This window comes from Macrobrachium nipponense, chromosome 31 (assembly GCF_015104395.2).
Source record: "Macrobrachium nipponense isolate FS-2020 chromosome 31, ASM1510439v2, whole genome shotgun sequence".
NCBI classification, from domain to species: Eukaryota; Metazoa; Arthropoda; class Malacostraca; order Decapoda; family Palaemonidae; genus Macrobrachium; species Macrobrachium nipponense.
In genome coordinates, this window is record NC_061093.1 from 23,561,828 (window position 1) to 23,583,243 (window position 21,416).

At 36.1% G+C, this 21,416-nt stretch overlaps 1 protein-coding gene across 2 annotated transcripts in view; it reads right to left on the reverse strand.

Moving 5' to 3' along the window:
- Positions 1-16,882, reverse strand: part of LOC135206694 (peroxidasin homolog pxn-2-like) — a 123,225-nt gene extending 106,343 nt beyond the window's left edge. For both annotated transcript variants that reach the window (XM_064238116.1, XM_064238115.1), the window contains exons 1-5: positions 16,730-16,882; positions 7,150-7,240; positions 3,135-3,269; positions 540-695; positions 215-446 (exon numbers count right to left, since the gene is read on the reverse strand). In XM_064238116.1, coding sequence (XP_064094186.1) covers positions 215-446; positions 540-695; positions 3,135-3,269; positions 7,150-7,219 — 593 coding nt within the window. In that variant the 5' untranslated portion in view covers positions 7,220-7,240; positions 16,730-16,882. The remainder of the gene's footprint in view (positions 1-214; positions 447-539; positions 696-3,134; positions 3,270-7,149; positions 7,241-16,729) is intronic.
- Between the last annotated feature and the right edge of the window lie 4,534 nt (positions 16,883-21,416).

Genomic DNA, 21,416 nt, shown 5'->3' on the forward strand with positions numbered 1-21,416 from the left:
TACCAGTGTTACTTAAACAACCATAAGAAATTACTTTCTACAGATACCAATCATTATCAACATCCACTTACAACGCAAACCCAAATTTGTGGTGATCCTAGTTGCCAAAAACTAAGGATTACTGGAAACCACAAATAAAATTTAACATTACCAGTAAAACTGCATTCACAGTAAGTTTGTAAACCTTTAAATATAGATACATTAAACACTTTACCTTGTTTGCTCACCACCACAATCCCACTTAGGACAGCAGCCATAAGGTATAGCTATACAGTTTGGGTGGGGTGGTAAAGGACATGGCCGCTTTGTACGCTGACAATTTATGACACCATTTTTACACCAACACTGCTGACATGTAGAGCTTACAAACCATTCTTCATTCTCAGCTCTAAGTATGCCAAAATCATCTACACAAATTGTGTTCACTGTAGTCATGCAGGTGGCCCCTGAAATACCAGTACACCATTACAGTACACAAATCTATGCACAAGCATTTGTTAAATCATGCAAAAAAAAAAAAAAAAAAAAGGGTCACTTACCAGTAATCCCTGAATTATAACTAGTCTGCATTATAATTCCTTTTACGTATGGTGGTAAGGTCGATACCTCTGCAACACACACTAGCTTTTTACATTCTTTTGGACTGTATTCTATAACAGTACCAAAGTCATAGTTCTTATTATTGTAGAAACATCCTGGAAGATAAAGCAACAGTTACCTTAAAAATTATACATCCTGGAAGATAAAGCTACAGTTACCTTAAAAATTATACATCCTGGAAGATAAAGCTACAGTTACCTTAAAAATTAGTCTAGAGATATAGCAAGATGCTATATCACATCTTGCTACATCAGAAGGCTGATATAGCAACCCACAATGTCCATCCAGAGAGTTAAAATAAATTACAATTAGTCTTCAAGCAGCAACAAGTACTTTTCTAGCACAAAGAATTAAAAGTCAAAATTAATGAATTACTATTAATTAAAATGCATTATGTACAATGTCAAGCTAGATTTTACAAAATAGATTCCGAGGCAATTTGTTCTGAATTAAATCTTACAGCTTTGTTGCATGATAAAAAAAAAAAAGTAAAAAATGGGTTAAGATTTTACTAACTACACATTTATCCCAAGATTTACTAATTGTACAAGACATTAAACTTTTAAGGGGGCCGGCCGGCTAATGCCATTCTTTAAGGACAGGACTTCGATAATCATACCACTTAATAAGGTGACTTGGGACATCTCCAAACTGCACATTATTTTCGCCTCCGAGCTTCGGTTTTGTGACACCAGGGAGATTTACCCCGAAAATAACCATTTTTCAAATTATCTCCTCCCTTGATATTTTATATTAAGACCTGGGATTACTACCATATATAGACCTGATGTAGACCACTCAAATATTTGAGTTTTTTTCTAAAAGTCATTTTTTTGCTAGATATGAATTTTTCATTATGGTAAAAAAATAAACCCTATAAATTAGGAAAACAATTTATAAAAAAAAAAGAACAAAAATTGGAAAAAGTGCTTATTTGATTGTTCTATAATGTCTTTCCGAGTCATACACCAAATTCCAATGTTATAGCTTTAAAACTAAGTGAGAAGATAGAATTTGAAAGTCAATTACTATAGTTTTGAGATACGGGCGTTCAAAAGTTTTTCTTCGTATTTTTATATCTTCAATGTTAATAAATAATAATGGATGGTCAGATATATGATGTTGCCATTCACTTCTCTCTCCCTCTCTGGTAATTTTCTTCTTCTGTATGTTAGCTAGATGTTTTCCTAATATTTTCAGTTTTGACATTATTAAATTCTTGCCGAAACAAAAATAACGTAAATGCAAGAGAATGTCAAGGTGAAATTCGAAGTTGTACTCTCTTTTTACAAAGAACGTTGATTAATCATGATTATGAATTTCATTCCTTTTTGGGTATTAATAAACCAAAACTTATTTATCATAAATTAAGATCCCTTTGCTCAAAGATCGTAGCCTGGGAGACAGTGTGACGTATGCTTAAGGCAAGACTGGGAGTTTTACTACGCAACCCTCCCTCTCTCTCCAATAACTACCCCAATATCACACATGATATTCTGTAATCATATTAAGAGCGAATTTTCTTCGTCTTTATGTTAGCGAGATGTTTTCCTAGTCTTTTCCTCATTGGCATGATTAAATTCTTGCCGAAACATAGATAAACATAAGTAAAAGCAAGCGAATGTCAGGTGAAACGCAAACTTGTAGTCTACTTTAAGTCTGTGCTCGCACTGAATAATGGTTCAACTTTATAATCCCCTCTGCGACCCACGGAATCTCTACAGATGCCATTTCTCACAATTTCTTTGACAATAATTATCAAAATTTACGATAATGGAAGAAATATTGCATTTTCTTGTACGGATGAATGTTTTAGGCTTATTGAGTTATGTTTACTAATTACCCTGTAACTACGAAAGCAAAAGGAATTTTGAAGAAATATTTTGTATACGTATTCTCAATTGCCATATGAAGCTCAAAATTTTTTCATCACTGCATTTGTCGCCCTATACCCCCATATATAAAGGTTCCAGTCGGCCCCTTAAGGAATTTCTTCAATGTGATCTATCTGGCCAGTAATCCAGTAAGGTATTCAAAACCTTTTTTTCATTATTTACATTCACCAAATATGCATTTTTTCCAATGTTCATATTCACCAGTGTAACTAGTAATTATTTACTAATATAGCTATTTGCTTAGTTTGAGTTTTCTAAAATCAAAGAATTTTACCCATATAATTTGCTTTCTTTAGAATCTCAAGAGATAATACATAAAGTACTTTGGGGGTAAGCTAGCTCTTAGCGGTCTCCAGTTCTCCTAACACCCACCTATGTGCCAACTAAAGTTTACTTTTATAGGCTTTCAGACATGCAACCTTTTTACTTTCATAGGGTTCCAACATGCAGTACGGCCACCTTGGGAGTCACTTCCTGTACCAAATGGGAGTCCAAACCTTAACATGAAACTAGCACCTAACATGAAAGTATATAGTTAAGAAAAACTTCCTTAATGCCTAGGCAGATTAAGACCATCAGCACCTCTTCATACCAGCAGCACACACACACACTTTGGTTCAGAGTTAAGATAATGCTTACCATTGGGCCAAAATTTATCACAGAGAGGACAGCATCCATGATCATAACAGCAACTATTGAACTGTTCTGATAAAAACTCCAAGCTACAGCACTCCCATGCAGTAGAACAATCTTCTCTCACAGTTTCTGTAGGTCCTGACAAGGTAAAAGTAGAAAGTTAAAATCTTTCATCTTAGATGAGTACTTTTATTATGGTAAGAATCAAGGATTAAAAGAAAATTCTTAAATACATTATTGTTTCAAGATAGAGCACAAAGTGGAACCTGTGTGTTTGTACACTGGTTTTTGTAGACCGACAAAATTTTGTCTGGTTTCGTACAATCAGAAATGCTCCTTCCAGGAATGACTAGGGCCCGTATCAGTACCCAAACAAAGCATCCAGAGTTTTCTTGTGAACCATTCTGCTTTTGTGTAGTTTTTTGTGCTTTATGCTTATTTTGTGCTTTATCATAAAATAGTACAACTGCTAAATAAGCCATCACGGGGCCAAAGAAAGTTTCAAGTGCCAGCCCTTCTGTAAAAATAAAAAAACTTAAGGCCTCCTAGCTAAGTGTTGGAGGGTGTTGCATGCCGATCACAGTAAGAAAATGCCTACAAGTGGTGCTGTTAGTGAATTTAAGGCCACGAGACACTGGTTTTTAAAACTCGGAAAGTAAATGGGCAAACATAATATGCCTACTTCAGTGATTAAGGACATGTTTACATAGTGGAGCGATTTAAGATTGTGGAAAATTATCCCAACCAAGTTGTAATCCAGGTCTCAAACATCTTCAATGACAATGCAGCGCTTCACTTTAAGCCAATTTTAGAGACTGCAGAAACAAATGTCCCTGGGGGTCCAGTGACTCAAGCTGGTCCTAGTGCCAGTAAAAACCCACAGGGGAAGTAACCCCAGATAGTTCCACTAAAAAATGAAGAGAAGTAACCTCAGATAGGTCCTTGATAGTCCAAGTCGTCCTGGAGGGAGATTCCCCTTCAAAATTTCTCCCCCCCCTCCTCCCTTTTGCTGTCTTCCATACACTATTAGACTTCGTCATTGTGTTCTCTATGTAAACCATATTTATTCCTTATAAATTGTATTTAATATTTTTGGGGGTGTGGAGTATAATTTTACTTATATATTCCCTATGACAGTGGTCCTTAACCTTTTTCAGTTTATGCACCCATTTCAAATCAGCAGTCAGTTCTCTCGGCCCCCGATTGCCGTAATATAAAAAATGCTGAAATACAGAAAAATGCAAAAAATACAAAGTTGATGTGACGTGTATTGATAATTTTTTTTTTTTTTTTATCTTCATTCATATAGATTACTTTTTTTTCATGAAAAAATTCCAGAGTAAAATTTTTTTTGTCTGGGAAATTAACAAAATATATTTTACTTTAATTATTCACAGGCATCCTCGCACCCCTTAGGAACCAGCCTAGGGGGTGCGAGCAGCCCTGGTCAAGAACCACTGCCTTATGGGAATTATGGTTTTGGTTTTTGTAAGTTACGGTTTTCTGGAAGGTTCTGGAATAGATTATGTACGAAAAGAGGGGTTCCACTGTACAGGCAGTCTCTGGTTATTGGCACTGTTAATGGGGATCCGGTTTCATGGATTTTATGTCACCATAATAGGCAGTTTGTTATCAGTGCTATAACAGGTAACAGAAGCACCATCAACTGAACCTCTGTGCCATATGCACCATAAATGGCCTCGTTTCAGTAAATGGCAGTTTTTGCTTATCAGCACCCAGTTTGAGAATGGAACCCTCCCACCAATAACTAAGGACTGCCTGTATCTGTATACTTCACAAACAGCTTTATCAAAACTAATGCACTAAAATTATATCTACGTAATTCTACTCCAATTTTTTTTTTTAAATATTTACAGTATTAAAACAATTAAGGGTCAAACCATAGAATTACCTAGACTTAAAAGGCAATTGAAAGGCAAGGTTCAAAGACCCTGATAACATTCCAAGCCCATGTCACTGAAGCTCCTAACCCTTACAGTTTCAACCCTTCAATAACTGAATAGGATTACTACCTATGACAGCCAAAATTCTATTACGAACTGCGTGAACTTTACCAGGGATTTAATTTTTGTCAGCCCTAAATAGAACCTGATCACTAAAACACATTCAGATTTTGACTAGTACAGGCAGTCCCTAGTTATCGGCAGGGGTTCCGTTCCGGGTGGTGTGCAGATCAGTAAAAACAGCCACCATTGACCGAAGGTTATTTATAGTGCCATAATGGGACTTAAGGTGGTGCCATAAGAACCCTTATGGCATGTCATAAGGCTTCTTATGGCGCCAATAACTAGAACTGCCCATTATGGCGCCATAAATCGCCAAATTTATGGCGCTAGACAAGCACTATAAGACCGAATTACCGATAACCGGGGACTGCCTGTACGTATTTTGACAATCGCCCACTTGATCTGACAGCCAAGTTTAACGACGCTTAAAATTTTAAACACTTACATAAGTTAAAATACTGCCATTTTAGGAACTGTGGGTAAACAGTTTTCAATAACTTTCCAATAAACTAAAGCTTCAAACTAGAGATGAAAGCTAAAATTCTCAGCTCATTTGCAAACTCCATTAACTCTGGAAAGTATGCACATGGATACTTAACTGGTGATACTTATATCTGGTGCCATTGCACAGGTGGCGCTAACCAGTGCCAAGCCACTAAAATGAAGCTAATGGGGATAACACCAAAGACTATCAAAACATTTACCAGCAAGGTCTGATCTGGTTTGATAATGGCAAAACAAAATACCACAGGAGTTCAGTCAAACCTCAGGTTTTGTATGGCATGGTTTTCCCAAGATTTTTTCCATAGGCTATTTCCAACAAAATTATGAAGAAGATATGCCACAACGACTCGGGACTGCTTCGTTGTGCGACAGGGGTCCAGCAACTCAAGCTTGTCCTTGTGCCAGTAAAAAATGAAGGGTAGTAACTACAGATTTTCAGTATAAATAAAAACCACCCCAGATAGGTCCTTGATATCTGAAGTCCTTCTGGAGGGTGTTTCCCCCTTACAATCAACTCTCCTCCTCCCTCTCCCATCCTCTGTCTTCTGTATGCTAAACAACCCCTCCTGTCTTCCATGCTGTATACATATTGTAAAGGGTAGGTTAAATTTTTATTGATCACCATTAGTAATTTTCTGTATGTAAAACAATTCCCCTATAAACAGTATTAATTTGTGGGTGTCTGGAATGCATTAATTGGATTTACAACCTTGGATTTTATAAATTCCTGACTTCAGTAGACATTCTGAAACAGATGTAGGAAAACAGAGGTTCCACTGCAATACAATTTGCTGTCAAATCATTAATACTAAATTTAGGGTACAACAGGTCAAAAGGCACAAACTTAAAAACTGGAATAGGTTAGAATATTCTCACTAGATGTGTTAAATTTCTAAATTAGCTTTTAATAAACTCCTGCAAAATTACAGTAATGGGTAGAGATCTGTCAGATTAAGTGTTCAAGCCAAAGTGTTCAAGTCACCAATTCCACTGCAGATTTTCACCAACAAGATAAAACTGAAATATCCTTCAACTGGAAAGGAATCAAGGTTTGATTAAACTTTCATGAAATTAAATTTGTCATACCTAGGTCACCAGCTAGGACAGCTTTTGCAAAACTAAACCAATTCAGTTAACTTCGATGTAGTATATTTTGAATAAAAAAACATTGTAGTATTTTGAAAAGTCTTTACATTGGTTTGTAAACCATTGTTAAAACCATATATCGCTCAATCTCTAAACTAAGAACTCAATATATATATGCACCTATAAAAATTGAGAATGCGGTTAGAACTTTTGGTCAGATCAACAGACTACCAAATAATTTAATTGCAAGAATTAAGTAACCAACATTAAAAAATAAAACTAATCTATTTGTATCCTGACCCCTATCTGCCAGAAATGACAATGCTCAGCCAGTCAATACTGAATACAAAACAGTCACCACTGAAAACTTTCCTTTAAATGCAAGAAATATTTTAACTTACCTGGGAGCCATCGAGCACTACTAAAACTTGCAAGTAATGTTAGCAACCACACAGATCCACAGAATTCCATTCTTAAACACTATACATGAACCTGTTGATAAAAAAAAAAATAAATGAACATGCTATTTTAAACAAACTGCATAATTCTTGGAAAACTGTTTAGGTCTAAAGTAATGCCTTGCTATGCAATTAAAATTTTCTAGTTTTGATCCATTTATACCATTTATGAGAATTTTTCATGAACAATCAATAGTGGACTAGGAGGACAGTTAAGCGAGCATATCTACCATCATAAAATACTATGCTAAGCAAAGCAAGAACCAGTATTTATTAAATTTCCACACTAAGCTGAGAATCTTAAAAATCTTTAGCCTAAAAAGAACTCTTAAGTGCAAACTTTAGTTAACAGCCCTATCTACCAAACAACCTTCACTTTCTATGCTTTCCAAGTTCTCCAAATGAAAGTACCTTTCTTTGAAAGTTTCATATGCTCTAACATTACATCCCTTACTTGCCCTTCAGGGTAAAGTGTACAAGGTACTTGGCAGGATTAACTTCACTATCAGCCTACCTTCGTTCACTGCCCATTAAAGTCTGAAAGAAAAATATTTAAACAGACTAAACTGCTTCTTACAAATTGCCACATCACAAGAGCTTTAACCCATGCCTTAATCAGCAAGTCATCTGTATAAAGTATACATAAAAGATTTACTTTAATTTTACCGAACTGTAAATACCAGTCCCGTAACAAGGTGGCTTAGCTTGTGTATGTGCGTATAGTATTAATCTGCTTTACCTTGTTCCAGCAACCATTTAGCTAAATTTTTCTAATAATTTATACCTGGAATTTGATTCAAATAACATTGAAGGAGATTAACCTGGTCACCTACTTCATACAAACTCAAAAGCTAACGGATTACTTTTCTGGGCTCCAGATGTATGAAGCTGCATTAGTCACTTATGAAGTTTAATGTGGATAGCAGAATATGTTATGGAATATAGTATTTAGGTCAAAGGTCAAGCACTGGGTTGGATAGCACAAATATAAATTACAATATCTGAGTAACAGACTGATTAAAGTTACAATGAATATTCAATTGAATTAACTCATTATAGTACCTTCATGTGATATCTCCTGATAGGACTTTTTAAAAGTAAATTAATTTTTGGGTCAAGCTTTGGACAAGCTTAGTGCCTTCATAATTACCACATCAGCACTCATTTGAATAGTTTTTAGCCATTCTACACAATGGCACACCAACAAGTATTTTAGTAAAAAATTAAACTTAATGGTCAAAAGACCACCTATTGGTCAAAGACACTACCTATTGGTTCAAGAGATCACAGGTGGCAGGTTTTTAATATTTATTCAAGTAGTCCAGTGAACACTTATTTTGGTAATGGTACAGATTTTGTTGCTAGGAATGGTTTGTATTCTGTCAATACTAATACCTCACAAAATTTATTTAAACCACTCTCTGCAAAGAAAAGATAACACTTTCCAAACTTCACTAGGAATCTCAAAGTACAACAAATAGTTAAAGGTTTTCTGTTTGTACCACAATGCTTCGCTTGCTTCAACAGTCAACATATTGTCATTCATATCCAACTTTCTGGTTGTCAACTGCTACACAAGGTACCTAGTTAACACCATGATTTGGAGCAGCTTTCATAAATTTTCATAGATAACTGGTCTGGAAATTTTTAGGTCTGGTCTGGAGAGCACTAATACCAAGTACTAAACTGCCAGAGGAACCTCATTACTAGTTGCCTTTGTTATTTGAACAGCCCTTACTAACTACTGTTAGTTGCCTTTGTTATTTGAACAGCCCTTACTAACTACTGTAAGTTCAGTAGATTAGAGATAACCTAGAAATTTAATAATTTTGACTAGCTGCTTTGAAGTCGGCTATCAGCATTATGCATTTACTTACAGATTGTATACAAGTCTCTTGTGTGCATTATCTTTAGTTACATTTTCAATTTCAGCAGAAGCTACGCGAATGGCAACCTGAAGCAATTCCAAGATTGCAGGCAATTTAGCTTGAATATGCAAATAGTTATGCCAAGAACACTAATCTAGAAGCTTAGTGCACCTGTTAAAAAGTAAGTGGACTTTTCCAACAAGGTAATGGCAAAGCTCTACACCTTATATTCACTAGGCTACTTCCACTTAAATTATGCATAGAATCGTACTGCATCATTTCCACATTTCCATTTTAGTTTTCACCTTCTGTAGTAAAACAGAAGATGCTCAGGTAGCCTTATACATTCATGTTTGTGTCAATCATCATTATACGTATACATTCTTCTAACCGCTTCCACTTAACTTTTTAAATACTGGTTCCACTTTCAAACTTTTTAAATTGACAAATCTTAAAGAAGTTAACTCCAGTAAAAATGTGTCAGTAAAAATGTGTAGTGTTAAGTTTAATACCACACAATATCAATGCTAAATTTATGTCACTAATACTCATTAAAATTAAATTTAAATTATTCTTTAAAATGAAATTTGAGTCAGTGGAACCTAACATAGGAAACCTCATTAACCTAAACTAATTGTACTAACTTAGTCATTAATACTCATCAAAATTAAATCTAGTCAACACCTATCCTTCACTGGAACATGGGGAACCTCATGTACCTACACATCTGTACTTTTTGATGTCACTAATACTCATTAAAATTGAAGTCAAAACCTATCATTCAATGCAACCTAACATAAGGAACCTCATTTACCAAAACGAGGCTCGCTAGTTACCACATTCAAAAGCCCACCAACAAATATGGTAAAATCAGACATCCAAAAAAATAACTTATCGTTAACGTCATTTACAGTCAAACTCCAACCCCCGCACCCTAACTGCTTGTCAACAAAATATCCAAAGTCTAAAAGGTTAGCGAGAGTAAAATGGGCTTAGACAAACAAAGAAACATCCATTCACTTTGGGATTAAAGTGTCCCACGTTACCCACCATCTATATTAAAAGGCCAGAAGGGACATTCAAGTAGCCATGTACATAACTGTTTGTGTTAATCAAGACTACAGTTTAAGACAACTTTTCACAGCTTGCACTTTCGGAACTTAAGTTTCAATAATAGACTTTACCAAGCTTCTAACAACTGTGAAAGTTGTATACTGCATATAAGGTTCAAAATTACACAATAGTACTTACTATTTTGACACATCTAATACTTCCATAAAATTAAATCAAAACCAAAGTATAAATTTGAAGTTATATCAAAACCCATCCTTCTAATGCTATCTATAGGCTAATTAAGATTAATTCTACAGCCCACCAACAAATGGGGCAAGATCAGAGACCCAAATGAAGAAAACCGTTTAACTATTGTCAATAAAGCAACCCTTTCCACACCCTCCTCAACCAATAAAAATTAGTGAAAGTGGGACAAGAGAAGCCAGGAGACTACTATTCACTCTGGGATAAAGAGTCATGGCTTATGAGGGCAACTCCAGATCATGTCAAGATTAATGAACTCACTGAAGTTTGTCGGGTAGATAAACCCATATTAAGTTTGGGGCCACATCCTAGCATTTGGAACCATTTACTTGGCCACTACAAAAGGATAGTTGGAGCATTAGGCTCAGTAAGATCTGAAGCCTCTAATTGGGCGAGTTAGGTTAGGGTGGGGTAAATCCAACTGCATCATTAACCATCTTTAAAGCAAAATTCACATCTCAATGGTACTTTTAACACTCAAGTTCAAGCTATTAGCCTTCAATTGTTTTGCATAGCACTAGTTTGACAATACCTTGACAAATATTTATGGAAAACTATCCACTGGGAGAGAAGTTCCCAGACTAAAACCTCTGTTCTACATTAATTTCGTCTTGACACAGGATTGTTTAGAAACCTTTAACACTTAAATGTACAACAATAATAATGCCTAGGCTAGTTAAGATTAGGCTATGTTAGAAAGTTATGATTGTTTAGAAACCTTTAATACTGTTAAATGTACCACAACAATAATGCCTAGGCTAGTTAAAGATTAGACTAGGTTAGAAAGTTAAGCAGTCAAAATATGCACCACACTCTCCAAACTCAACCTTGGACTACTGGCAAATTAAAGAATTAAGTGGATCATAGAACATTTCCTCAAATTTGTCACTATACGAACTAACAAACTACCCACTAGTGACATTGGTTAGCTTGTGGATCTTCAAGTCCCAAGATTTATAGTCCTGTGTCCAGTGGAATCAGTCCACATCAAACCTTCACTCCTTTCGAAGAGTTACAACTCTAGGGTTGCATTTGGTTCAAGCCCAAGCCTGGTACAAGCCTTTTAAATCTAAACCCAAAGCCAACCCCATATACTTAAACCTAAATAAAAATCACTGAATTTTCTACCAAAGTAAGCAAAGCGAAACCAATAAAACTAATACTTTTCAAATATTAAAAGAACAGTTTAATGCTCTAAACTACTGCAAAGCACTGGCCACCAATTTGCACCAAGGTCTTGAGTACTGTCTTGGTAGCTGGCTTTCTCTGGCAACTTTCTTTCAATATGTGAATCATACAAATTAACCAGACATAAAAGGACCCCAAAGGGAAGACATGACTATATATAATAGGCATCATGCACAAATTCGCTTACCTACTGTGATAGGTTTTAGACTACTTCAGTTGTAGAAGGTACTGAACACCATGTTTTGGAGCAGCTTCTGCAAAATTTCATAGAGTACATACTAGACTGGAAAAGTACTAATATACTAAGGAATACTGACCAAGTCACTACATTACAAGTTGCTTTGGTTACTTGACCAGCCTTTGCAAAACTATTTTCATGTATAGATTTGAGATAACCTAGTAATAATATTCACACACACTTTGACCAGCTGCTTTGAATTCCTTTACCTACACTGTGCTCAAGTTTCGGCTTTTATATAATTCACTAAAGTATGTACATACATATCAGGGTCTGGGTTATATTCCCTGTTCTGCAGACGTGAAATCCGAGGAATTTTAGGCAATAGAAATTAATACTGCAATATGGTTCGGATTCCGCAATAAGCTGTAGGTCCCACTGCTAAGTAACCATATCTAACCCTTCAAGCCACCCTAGGAGAGCAGTTAGTCAGCTCAGTGGTCTGGTAAAACTTAAGATATACTTATGTACATAAAAGTCCCTTATGTCAGTTATGCTCATAACTAATGCTACATTATTGCAGAGAATTTGATTCGAAATTCACTGTCAACCTAACAGGCTCCATGTTTCATATACATGTAATTAGGCCTTAAAATGTTTCATAAAGAGTGAAATCTGTCATTTCAAAACTAAGAAAATGTAAAGTTTATACAAATTTCAGGAAAAGTTCAAACAGTTTCAAAATGTCCATTCACTCAATACAGATGCATTTGATCAAAAGTCTTCAAAACTTGAGTTAAAAAAAGAAAAAATTAAAAACTAAATTCATTATATTGCTTCCACAGCAAGCATAAATTTTGAAATGGTCCTATTTATTAGTTTTAGCAAACCCTGAAATATGGTAAATATGTATACAAAAGTAGAATGCACCACTAATATAAACATGTGAGCAGAGCACGAGTGACCACCATTGGTGGCAGTGCAACAAACACCTGGTGTGTGTTTGTATGGTTTTTTAACATAGCATTGCATGGAACCAGTGGTTACTCAGCAACGGGACCAACGGCTTTACACTACTTCCGAGCCATGTCACAAGTGAAATTTTAATAGCCAGAAATTCAAAACTATCCCCTCAGTTGAATGCCAGAGGTTCGAACTTGCAGCCACTGAGGCGGCAGGCCAAGACCATACCGATCACACCACTGAGGTGCTTACACCTGGTGTAACAGTCTTCAAGTAGTGAATGTAATCTTTAAGAGACTATTTGCTAGAGTAAATTTCTTAAATATTTAAAAAATGATGGCTTATGCAATTATTCTTGGTCAAAGCCAAGATTGTTCCTAGTCCAGTGTATTAGAGTTCTTTAATTTACACTTATTCACATCTCTACATAAATTTCTGGCCAGAAAACATATGCAGAAAGCAAACTAGATTATCTACACAATATTCCAAGTCCTGTTACCTTATGAAAGTAAATTATACACCAAAAGCAAGCAGGAATTATTCCTCAAAAAAAGTAACTTCAACAAATTCATGAGCAACAGATTACATTTCAAAAGGCTTAGATTATTTTTTTTCTTCTTAGGTAGCTCAGACAAACTTGATTAAACAATCAAAGAACACTATGCAATTCATACACTGGTTTTGAAAATGTTAAGATTGCTGTTGAGCCTATTAGGTCTGTTATAATGCTGCATAGGTGGTTTACATTGACCAGCCTGATTAGCATGTTAAGCAAGCTGTCATAGATGGCACTACTAACCTTCATAAATCTTACTTGTGGGGGAAAAAAATTCTGTTCAAAGTCACACTAAGATTTACTCTAATGCATAAAAAGGATAATTTATAACCATAAGGAAAATAGTGCTAGCTGTGAATTCAAACTTTTCCACATATGAAAAAAATTTACTACTTGGGATCTTAAAACTCTGAAAGATACAAAAAGAATCATGTTGCATCAGATTTTAGCATCACTGTACATACAATTCCCTTATGTACGTACAATTCCTATACGTATGTAATTCCTATACGTATGCATTCTTTCTAAAGTTTATTTAAATTTTAGCAGAAGCTACACTGAGGGCAACTTGAAGCACACAGGGGCTTTAGCTTTCAAATTCAAAATAGTCTGGTAAATAAGCATTCTCACCATAAAAACTAGAGATACTGAGCACCTATTAAACAGCCTTATACCTACTGTGGTAAGTTATTGGTGTGGCTATTCACCAGGCTACTTCCGTATTTAAAGTTAGGAGCAGAATCACTGTACTATTTAGGAGCAGAATCACTGTACTATTTCCTCAAGTCTCTTAATTTTCTAACCTTCTGCAGTAAAACCACAATGGATCCTCAGGTAGCCTTACGCATTTGTATTTGTATCAGGACAATTCTTTAACAGTTTCCTATTATTACTGGACTAAACTTCAATATTAACTTATGGACCAAACTTCAATATTGACTTAACTGTATACATATCTGTTGCATTTAGGGTTTAAAACTACATTATACTTTTAAAACTAATTTTCAAATGTCACATACTCAAAATTAAAACTTAATTACCAAAACAGGGCTACGTATGTAATTGCCACATTCAAAAGCCCACTAACAAATATGGTAAATAAATGGTCACCCAAATTATAAAATATCTTTACCTAATTTGCAATCAAACTAGAAACCCTGGCCTCCCTTATCAGCCAATAAAAATCCAGAGTCAAAGGTTAGTGAAAGTAAAGTTGTCGCACACACCATGAAGCATTCCTTCTGGTAGATCTAAGCCCTTGTACCGCAGTGAACTAGACTGTGGCAGTTTAAATTTTTCTGTAGAATTTTACCTCCTATTGTAGGATTTTACCTCCTAAACAAGAATTTAAAGTAATATTTTTTGGCACACCTGTAATTAACCTGTAATTTACCTTTGAACTCTATCCTACGGTAAGGGAGACCAATGGGAATGTGGGGTTTTAGGAAGGCAAAACACTTAGGAGAATTAAGCCTTAACCCCATCCTACGGTAAGGAGGCCCAATGGGAAAGCGGGGTTATGGGTGGGGTATAACATGGAGGATAGTTTTACCGTGATGTGTTATTTCCTCTTATTTATGACATTTGAAACGCCAAATAAACACAGAAACAATGCGATAAATAAACTGATAATGGAGCAGTTAAGAGCCAAAATCCACCAATTGCTACTGATATTACGACGCTGAGTCCTACTGCACATACGCCATGTTATAGGAGACTAAGGAGAGCTTTTGTTTCAGACACAAACTTTACCTAAGTTACACTTCTAAGCTTGCCTTCCTTTAGGGAGGGGTATGGGGGAGGCTCTGCCCCTTGGTCAGGTAACACATTCTTCTAGGTTAGGTTAGGTTAGTATCATAACCTGTATATTACACTACCTGCTGGTTATGTATCCCACACCCCCCCACCACAAATAAAAAATGTCAGTTTAAGTTTACTGGCCCCGAACCAAACTTCGAAGATAGTTCAGTTGAAGTAGACTGTGTCAGTTTACTTATTTTACTTGCTTTAAAAGTTAAAGGTAATATTTTGCTGGTTGCCTGTAACTAATCTGTACATCACACCCCTTGTACTGTCACGTATGTACGTTGGTACATCACACCCCTTGTACAGTCATGTAGTCTTCAAAGGTAAATTACGGTTTAATCACAGTCTGCCGAATAGAGATTACTTATAAATTCTTTTTCAGTAAGTAAAGTAACATACGAAAAAGTAAACTGCCGTAGTCTACTTTACCGCGGAATGAAGGCTTAGAATTACCTTCCTTCACTCTAGGATAGTGTCCTACATTACCCATTCTCTGCAGCAAGCCCAAAAAGGGTCTAGTACCTTTACACACTTCTGTATTTACATCAATCAACAGGATTACAGATAATCTAGCCTATGACAACTTCACTGCTTCTGCTTATGAAACTAGCTAAAGTTTCCTATACTGAATTTAAGTAAATTTTCTATACAAAATTTCAACATGTTAAATTAATCTTGTGTGTAAGGCTTAAAATTACACTACACCAATGAAATTTATCGTAAATTTATGTGAAAGGCTTAAAATTACACTTAAATTACACAACACCTACAGTAGTACTAATTTTTCGATTAAAATTGTTTTAGAATAAAAGTAAAAACCCATCTCCATTGCTACCTAAGAGGTAGGCTAGTCAAGCACCCAACTGACTAATTAGGCTACTCTTCAATCGTCACCATGGTTCTTAAAACTTCAGTATACCTATTTGGTCCAAGATCAGTTAGTAAATTCAAAATAGGTATTACCTAGCCTAGGTATGTTCTGCATGGTACTAGGTACTACCTAAAAAAAAATTGCCCCACCTAGCCTATACCTATATTAACTGAAAACTGCCCACTAGCCCTAGGTAGTTACTTTTACTTTTAGGGGTTTATTAAGAAGATATACCTAGGTATGACGACAATACTACTGTTCCTGCTCCAGATCAATTACTACCTAGGTACCTAGGAAGCTAGCCTAGTATAATCTGATCACAGGATGTTCCAAGTCTTTCAGTTCATGTACAACAAAAATAGGTTTTGCCTTTGCTAGATAAGATCTGGTTATAGAAACTTTAGCAGTCCTCAAAACATGCACCAAACATTCAATGCTCGTTCTTCAAGGACTTTTGGGCAAATTAGCTAAACCAAAGAATCCTTATGCCCCAGGATTCTAGTCCCATGTCCAGTGAAATAAAATCCACACCTCCACATAAGCCTCATACCCCCTTTAATGAGGGTCATCACTTAAAAAGTCCCCCAATTGAGACAAGCCCAAGCAGTTATAAGGTGGTAAATCTAGACAAGGCCACAGCCCACCCATAACATATACCTAGGTACTATCTTAATTCATGAAATAAATCTTACTACCTATAACTCACAATTTACAGACAAATACTATCGTCTACTCCTAAAACAAGCAAATCAAAAGCAACTAAACTCAAACCAAACCTTTAGAACATTAAAAGGAGTTAAAAGCACTGTAATGGTCACTGCACAACTGCAAAAGCACTCGTTTCTACTGACTTCATGAATACTGCTTAAGAAGTAACAGAATTCTTCGGCGACTTGTTCTTCTAGTGATACATAAATCATACAAATTAACTTAACAGAACAAGGATCTCGAAGGGAAGAAGACTTCACTAGGTATTATGACCGTGTTGACACAGTGAGTCGGTGACGCCGCCCACTAAAACCGTTTTCCACCACATCAGAGGCGATTTCCCCCTACGCACCAACTATAATAATAGGATAAGTGCAAATAAAATATTACATTTTAGTTTCAATTCCTACCAAAAATAAACATTCCGAATTCTAGGTACAGGCAAATGAACTCAGTCATAGAAAATATGCATGAAAATTCAATTCATTTAAAGAAAATGTAAATAAATCGTGAATTATCTTATTTTGAAAATAATGATTCAACATTAAGAACTAAACTTTGTTCCTTTTAAAGATGAAAATTTAAATTTTACAACCACAATTATAAACAAATAAATGAACAAAATTTCTTTTATTGTTTCATTGCAAAATTCATGCATGTAACAAAAGTGTTGCCTACTCTACTCGGTAACCTTTGAAAATACATTTCTATTAATACATCTGTCTTGAAGTAAATAAACGTTAGATTATTCTAATAAAAAAAAGCATCGATGTAACATTTAAAAATCCTTTAATCACTGAGAATTTCACGAGGTTCACTGTCTGTGTATTTTTTCAAAGTTCCCTCACCTTGCAAGGCAATGAAAAAGAAAGAGCTTGTCTAGCTACCATTGTGCTTCCTCTCGTGATTTCCACTAGATGACCAGCTTAAAGCCCAGCTCTCCTTTTCACATTCCTTCCTATATCATTGGGCACGGTAGGCAAATAATTACAAAAATAAAAAAAAGCTACATAATTAATAATGAAGCTCCTCTCACATCCCTTATCAGGAACTGGCTAGACTGAAACTAAACTGAGATTTATATCGATTTGAACCTGAAACACTGTTTTTTTAAAATTAGCAGTAGGCTACCGAGTTTTTAATAATATTACGTTGGGCTGTTCAATATTTTTCAAGATACTAATAACATTTCATTTTGTTTTTCTTAAGAATATAGAAGAAAAAAACATATTTATACAGGAAGTAAGTTGAATTCTCCTACACAATTAAAGGTCTTTTTTCCCGTATGTTTCCCCAGATTTCACCTACCGAAGGGGAATCGACCTACGCGTGACAACACTGTATTATGCTCAGAGCCTCACACTAAAGGCAAATTCAAGTACGCTTACTGTAGCGTCATCTGTTGGGATAACTGACACAAAGCAAAGTTAGATAATTCAGTGAAATTCACCTCAAAACCATTATTTCAATAATTCTAAGGCCTATAAATAAACAGATAAATACATATAAACGCATTGCGTATGTGGTGGTTATTTATATCCTTAAAAAAATTCAATTTTCCTTTCAATGCACCAAATAATGACACAGTAAGGGGTTAGTTGACTTTAGTTAATAATCCCCTTTAAAAGAAGTTTTCTGATGAAGGGAATATAGAAAACGATATTTTAGGGCAACTCTTTTAAAAATAATGATAGGTTATTAACTTCTTCCAAAGACCAAGTGGGATTCTTGGAATACCTGGTGGAATATTTAAATGGAACAATAAGCAACAATAATCTTATGCTGCTAAAGATTGACGGCTTATATAATGAAATATAGATTAACAGATGTGAAGAGGCCGGGGTGAACTTCAAAGAGTAACATAGATTTAGCCTAACATAGTGAATGGAGAAATGGAGCTATATATGATAATGATAAAAAAAAAACACAAGCCATAGAAATCTGAACGTCTCAACACAACAGAGAGTATAAAATACACAGGTATTAGAAACAGAAATAGTGTGAAATATTTGATAACTTGGTGGAAGCAGAAAAAAAAACTTAGCAAAAGTTGACAAAAAAGTACTAACTGGAGAAAATAAACTGGGAAAATAGAAAATGACATAGGGAGTAAGGATTCCATAGCTTTTAATGCAGCAGGAGGTAGTCTAAAAGGTGAATAGGATTGTTGGAAATGAAGACTATGATACAACGAGAAGTGTCAGAGGACTGATAAAATGAGTTGATACTGAGGCTAATGAAAGAAATAAACGGGGATGAAACTGACAGGGGGATAAAAGAAGCTGAAAGACGCATGAAAGACACAGGGTTAAATGAGAATATCCCCAGAAGCTTGGAAAAAGAGGCTAATAAAGATGATTAATTCTGAAGCTTCTAGGCATCACATGTAGAAAAATAAGAAGATATGAAAGAAGACACATTGAATAACAGATATACAGAAGTAGATACCATGGTGTATGATGCAGGCCATGCGGTAAAAAACTGAAGACTTAATTAAGCCATTTTCCAAGGTTAGAAAAAATGGGACTTGCATAAGTCACACGAAGAAGAAGAAAAAGAAAACGACGACGACGACGACGACGACGACGAAGAAGAAGAAGAAGTAGTAGTAGTAGTAGTAGTAGTAGTAGTAGTAGTAGAAGAAGAAGAAGAAGTAGAAGAAGAAGAAGAAGAAGAAGAAGAAATGTTCTTTTCAAGCTGAATAGCTCTGCATCTTACGACGCGAGTAGTGCGTCCGGTACTGTGTTTGTGGAGTAAGCGCTTAGGAACCAGGAACCAGGAAGAAAGAATTGGTATAGAGAAAAGAACTTTTCCCTTTTTTAACCTGCGTGGATGACTAAAAACGGAGCTTAAATGAAATACATAGAGCAGGGAAGTAAGGGAGATCCTTCTTTTCCTTTTTTTAACCTGCGTAAATGACTAAAAACGGAGCTTAAATGAAATACATGGAGCAAGGAAGTAAGGAGGATCATTCTTTTCCTTTTTTAACCTGCGTGAATGACTAAAAACAGAGCTTAAATGAAATACACAGAGCAGGGAAGTAAGGAGGATCCTTGGCAAAGGTTGAATTACCAATCAACTGAACTGAAACAGTCATCCAGTTAACCTCTCTCTGAATCTAAAGCAAATCAGTCTTCGGAACACATTTTTTTTTTACGAGAGAGAGAGAGAGAGAGAGAGAGAGAGAGAGAGAGAGAGAGAGAGAGAGAGAGAGAGAGAGAGAGAGAGAGAGAGAGCAACGTTCAAGAGGAATTTAACCTGGCTTGAAACAGCCTCATTTTCACAAGCGCACGGGCACACACAAACACACACATCGTAAATGCAAAGGAGATTGTCGACTCGTCTTAATAGCAAGACGCCTAAACATTAGCTTTATCCAAGTATAGGTTAATTGAAACTAGAAAAATATTGACGAAGAACGACGCTGTACACAAGAATGAGTGTAGCTAATGAAGGTAGCGACTCCTGGAGGGGGAAGACCAGTTGGCTAGAGGTGTTACCAGATGAAAAATTCCAAATTCATTTTATTACCATTAGTGATTCCCCAATCGTTCTGGACATAATTTCCCTTCCACTATATACTATATTGTGGATTGTAACCGAGATTTTACAAAACAGAAATTGATAACATTTGGTGGAGTTGTAGACAGACAGATGGTCAGACTGAGACAAACAAAACCACTGACAATTCCTTTCTCATTACTGTGCTTTTACCACAACACCCCTGTAATTGCTCTTCCCTTTCGCCTCCTTCAATCCACGTGAGTCTGGTATAGGTCTGGACATTATATTAGGGGTCTGAGACTATTCCAATTTGCATACTAAGTGAAATTGACTGCGGTAGTTGGCGAAGCATCCCTCGCTCTAGTCGAACGTCGGAGGAGGAAGGCGGACTTCCGAGTTAGAGCATTTATCACCGCGCCCACATGTTACTAACACAATGCGTTCTCTCATCGCCATTCAGGAGGTAGCGAGCAGCATTTCTCGTCATTCCGAGGCGCGCGTTCGAACATTCCTCCTGAAATTATGGTGGCTTGTTCAGACTGCGTTGTTCTCAGACACGTCTATCTATTTATCTGTCTACCATTTCAGTCGACATTTAACCGTTTTCCCTAATTAGAAGGGGTGGCTCCCAAGAAAAGACAGTGATCACTGCTATGGTCCCATTTAAACACGAAACTTGGGTAAACTCCCTGTATTGGAAGCTTCCACACAACTAACCATCATAGCTTCTTTCCCACCGTTATCCCTACACTAAAGGGTCGGTTGACTGATGCGCCTTTCCTTACAACATCAGGCATTGTTTATCATTTGGCAATGGGGTATTTATGTCCGCATGTCCTTGCTGTCATCAACCACAGTTATTTGTGGTGGGCCTCGCCTTTGACTAAATAGTCCACCTGTAAGGCAGCAGTTTCCGGTTATTGGCGGTGGGCCTAGCCTTTTAATAAAATGTAAAACTGCAAGGCAGCAGTTTTCAGTTTTCATAGTTATAGGCGGTGGGCTTAGCCTTTTACTAAAAAGTAAGATTGCAAGGCAGTAGTTTCCACAGTTATTGGCAGGGAGCCTAGCTTTTTACTAAAAAGTAAGACTGCAAGGTAGCAGTTTCCACAGTTATTGGCGGTGGGCCTAGCCTTTCACTAAAAAGTAAGACTGCAAGGCAGCAGTTTCCACAGTTATTGGCGGTGGGCCTAGCCTTTTACTAAAAAAGTAAGACTGCAAAGCAGCAGCTGTCCTTTTAGTCGCCTTTTACGA